The following is a 4,538-nucleotide window of genomic DNA, read 5'->3' as shown; positions in this document are numbered from 1 at the left end:
GGGTCCCTGAAGGCCAGGGTGGGGGATTTAAACTCTTCCCCAATCATACTCAGGCCTGCCAGGCCCTGGCTACACCCCTCCCCAACTCAGCTTCCCTTGGCCACTGCAGAAGAGAAGGGAAGGCTTGGGCTACCACCCCCTAGCTTCTAGCCTGAGCCACTGCAGGCATATGCCTCCATTTCCAGAATAAAAAATGAATGTCTATTCACTTTTAAATTAGTTCAATCTACACAGGTTAGACTACCCTGCAAAGATTGAATCAATTCAGGCTTGTGCTTATTGAATCTCTGTACTTAGCCCTAGAGTGTAACAAGAAATAGAGAATGGAGAACAATTATATTTGAAACTAGTTAGTTATTAACATTAACTAAGTATAGAATTTGGACTGTGCTAAATCACAAAAGAAACTTCCTAAGAGAAAGATCTATTAAATCTGGAGAAACATTTTTCCAAAGTAATGTTAGAAGCAATGTGAGTTATGTCATTTTAAACCTAGATTTTGAAAATATTTGAAAATACAACAAACAAAATACTGGCAATGGGAGGATCTAATACCAGAAGGATGTGCATCTCCAGTTTCCTCTTCTATCATGTTGGTTTCCTCCTTTGATACATTAAAAAACACCCAAAGTAACTGCTCACCAACAATATTGTACCACGTTGGTCTACTACCAACTGAAAATATAAGAGGCTTAGTAGTGATCTGCTACCTGAATATGCTCCAATGTGTACAGATTATACCAAAAATGAAAAAACAAAAAACAAAAAAGAAACAGCACACAGAGATGCATAAAATGAAGTAAAAAAATAGCACAATGAAATGTGTAAAGTGAATACATTGCTGTATGCTGATAAGGCGTTTGCTCCAACACTATTCAGGTTATTTTAGACAGTGCTATAGAGCTCCACTAGCAAGTATGTTAACGTGCCAAAAATTCCTAAGTGTCTTTTTCACAACACTGCTGTCAGCTGGCAAGTAAGACTTTGAAATGCATTTCTGGAAAGGGAATTCTTAAGAACTTGTTTAAACCTACCTGGTTTGAAATGGGGTAAAGAATGGACTCCTGGCCAAGTGTCTTCATTTGGCGTTCCAAGCACCTATTAGCAAAGGGGAGGAGGGGGAAGACAGAGAGAGAGAAAGACTCTTTAATTTATAGCCTACTCGTGCTTGGCAATTATATAGAGCCATTTTTCCAAAGATCTCAAAGCACTTTATAGAAGCTTAATTAAAGTTTATATTGTAATGAAGAGGAAGGTTAATCGACTCATCACAAATGAGTCAATGACAAACAGGAGAGTAGATATAGCTGCTCTGACTCCCATTCCTTCAACCTTCACTAATGAACTAGATCATCTATATATATTAAAGCTGATTTCCTATTGACAAATGTCAACCTATTAGTACATCACAGACAGTAGAAATTGCAGAGACTAGTTCTTTGAGGTTATTAGAAAGAAAAATCTTTGTACTCATTAATAAACTGAATAGATGCATACAACTTAAACTATATAGGAGCTTGCACAACTGCTGTTAGGACAGAAAAGATACACAAAGGATGAAGACTGCATTATGAGCCAGATTACATGAAGGATGGGGGCAGATTAACAGATTATACTGAATTAAGAGATGGGAAAAAGATTTATCATTTATCATCAGATTTGCATTAGCTGTTTTATGTCTGTTCTATCCAGGGTAAGTAGAAGATAAAACACAGTAATTTAGCACAGTGGTGTAACTAAGGCAGGGCAACTGGGGCAGCTGCTCTGAGTCCTGACTTGGAGGCAGGGTCACTGGAAAGAACAGGTTGCTGCTACTGCAGATGCAGCCACAGCCACAGCCATGCAATTGCTCCAGCAGTGTGGCACCAACCAAAAGTCATAGATTCATAGGGAAGTAGGACTGGAAGGGACCTCACAAGGTCATTTAGTCTAGCCCTCTGTTCAAAGCAGGATCATCCATGAGTAGACCATCTCAACCAAGTGCCTGTTTAACTTGCTCCAGAAAACTTCCAAGGATGGAGATTCCACAATTTCTCTAGGTAGCCTATTCCAAAGCTTGACTACTCTCATAGTCAGCAAGTTCATCCTAATCACCAAACTAAATTTCTCCTCCTGAAGCTTGAGGTCACTGCTCCTTGTCCTGCCCCTACTACCACAGACAAAAGCCCATATCTATCTTTTCTGTACTCGCCCTATTTGAAGACTTTTCAAATGGCCCCTCAGTTTTTTCTCCAAATGAAATAATCCTAGGCCTTTCAGCTTTTCCACCTAAATTTTGCTTCCCAGAACCCTAATACATTTTGCTGCTATGTGCTGGACTCTGCACAAAACTGTTCACATCCTACTTGAAATGTGAGGCTCAAAACTGGCCACAGTACTCCAGATCAGAGGCCTCACCAGTCCTGAATACAGCAGAAGAATCACTTCTCTTGAAGTGATTTGCAGGTGACACTCCTATCAGCCAGGATGTTATTGCCTTTTTTTTTTGGAACAAGAATCATAGGATCATAGAAAATTATTGTTGGACAGGACCTCAGGAGGTCATCCAATCCAACCCTGTGCTTAAACCAGGACCATCCCCAACAAGATCATTCCAGCCAAGGTTTGTCTAGCCAGGTGCTAAAAACCTCCAAGGATGGACAGTCCACAACCTGTCAGGGTAACCTGTACCAGCATTCTACTACCCTCCTCCAATTTGTTCACATCCTTTGTGTGGTGGGGAGCCCAAAACTGGACACAGTACTCCAGATGTGGTCTCACCAGTGCTGAACAGAAGAGAAGTATCACTTCCCTTGACCTGCTGGCAACAGTCCTACCAATGCAGGCCAGTATGCAATTAGCCTTCTTGGCAATAAGGGCACACTGGAATGTTATGGAAATTGAAGTAAAAAGGGCATACTTCAGCCTTTTCTGAATCATCCATAACTAGACTGCCTTCTGCATTCAGTAAGAGTCTACCTATGGTTTCTCCAGTCTTTCTCTTACTTTTGACACACTTGTAGGATCCCTTTTTATTGTCTCTTCCCAGCTGCATCTCAAACTGCATCTTGGCCTCCCCAATCTTCTTTCTGCATGCCCATGAGATACTCTTATACTCTGCCCTAATATTATGACCAAGTTTCCATTTTTATAGGATTCCTTTTTGAGTTGCAACTCATTGAAGAGATTGCTGTCTAACCAGGTTGGCCTTCTGTTACACTTCCTATTCTTCTGTCGTATCAGGATAGCTTGTTCCTGCACTCTTAAGAGGGCCTCATTACAGTCAGTTGTCCTGGACTCCTTTTCCCCTCAAACTTGCCTCCCAACGGATTCTGCCCACCAACTGCCTGAGTTTGTTATAGATTCTTTTCTGAAGTCCAGTGTCCTTATTCTGTTGCTCTCCCCCTTAGGATCATGAACTCTTTCATTTAATGGCCACTGTCACTCAAGTTACCTTCCTGTTTGCGAGCATTAAAATCAAGATGAGATTCTCTCCTCACTGGCCTTTCTACCATCTGCACCAAAAAGTTATCCCCAACACACTCCACTAATTTGCTGGACTGCTTGTGCACTTTTCCTCCCAAATGATGTCCCATTATTTAAAGTCCTCCATAAGAACCAAGTCCTGCAATCTGGAAGCTTCCATCACTAGTTTAAAGAAGACTTTGTCCACCTCCTCCTCTTGGTTCGGAGGCCTGTAGCAGACACCCACCATGACATCCCCCCTGCTGCTCTCCCCTCTGATCTTTACCTGGAGACTTTCAACAGGCCTACCTTTCACCTTCTAATGCACCTCTGAACACATGTACATCAACTTTATATAATGCAACATTGCCTCCTTTTTCCCCTGTCTATTCTTCCTGAACAAGCTATACTTATCCAAGGCAGCACTCCAGTCATGTGAACTATCCCACCATGTCTCCATAATTCAATTACATCATAATTCTCTGCTTGTACTGGGACCTATAATTCTCTCTCTTTGTTCCTCATGCTTCTCACATTACTGTACAAACATTTCAGGTATCTGACTATCCTATCCTCTTCCTGAGACACTGTTTTTGCTTACTATGTTTTTATCCAGGTCTGCAGGCTCTTTACTTTCCTCTCAGCTTTTGTCTCCATACCTCAAGGAACCTAGCTGAAAGCCCTCCTCACTAGGTTAGCAAGCTGGGACACGAAGGCAATCTTCCCTCTCTTCATCAGAAGTTGTGTCCTCGTTGTGTCATCTGGTGGACTCCATGATCAAAGAAGCCAAAGCCTTGCTGGTGACACATCTATGCAGCCACATGTGTCTACTCCTAGCCAGGCCTTTACTCTCGACTAGAAGCATCAACAAGAACGCTACCTGGACCCCTGTCCCCTTCACCTTTGCACCCAGAGATGTGTAGTCATTTTTTATCTGCTCAAGGTTGCCCCTGGCAGTATCAGGGCCCCTGTGGATGAGCAGCATGGAATAGTAGTCAGAGGGCTGGATGAGTCTCTTCCATAATGTCTTGGATTTGGACTCCTGGCAGGAAGCAGACCTCCCAAGCTAACAGGTCAGGGCATCAGACAGATTT

At 42.4% G+C, this 4,538-nt stretch overlaps 1 protein-coding gene across 1 annotated transcript in view; it reads right to left on the bottom strand.

Moving 5' to 3' along the window:
* CDK14 (cyclin dependent kinase 14) overlaps positions 1-4,538 on the bottom strand; it is an 869,337-nt gene that overhangs the window by 274,545 nt on the left and 590,254 nt on the right. The window contains 1 exon segment of the mRNA XM_019508390.1: positions 1,035-1,098. Within this exon segment, the coding sequence (XP_019363935.1) occupies positions 1,035-1,098 (64 nt within the window).

The sequence above is a fragment of the Gavialis gangeticus genome, unplaced genomic scaffold (assembly GCF_001723915.1).
Source record: "Gavialis gangeticus isolate Ggan-Ray unplaced genomic scaffold, GavGan_comp1, whole genome shotgun sequence".
Lineage (NCBI taxonomy): Eukaryota > Metazoa > Chordata > Crocodylia > Gavialidae > Gavialis > Gavialis gangeticus.
This window is presented reverse-complemented; position numbering and strand designations above follow the sequence as displayed.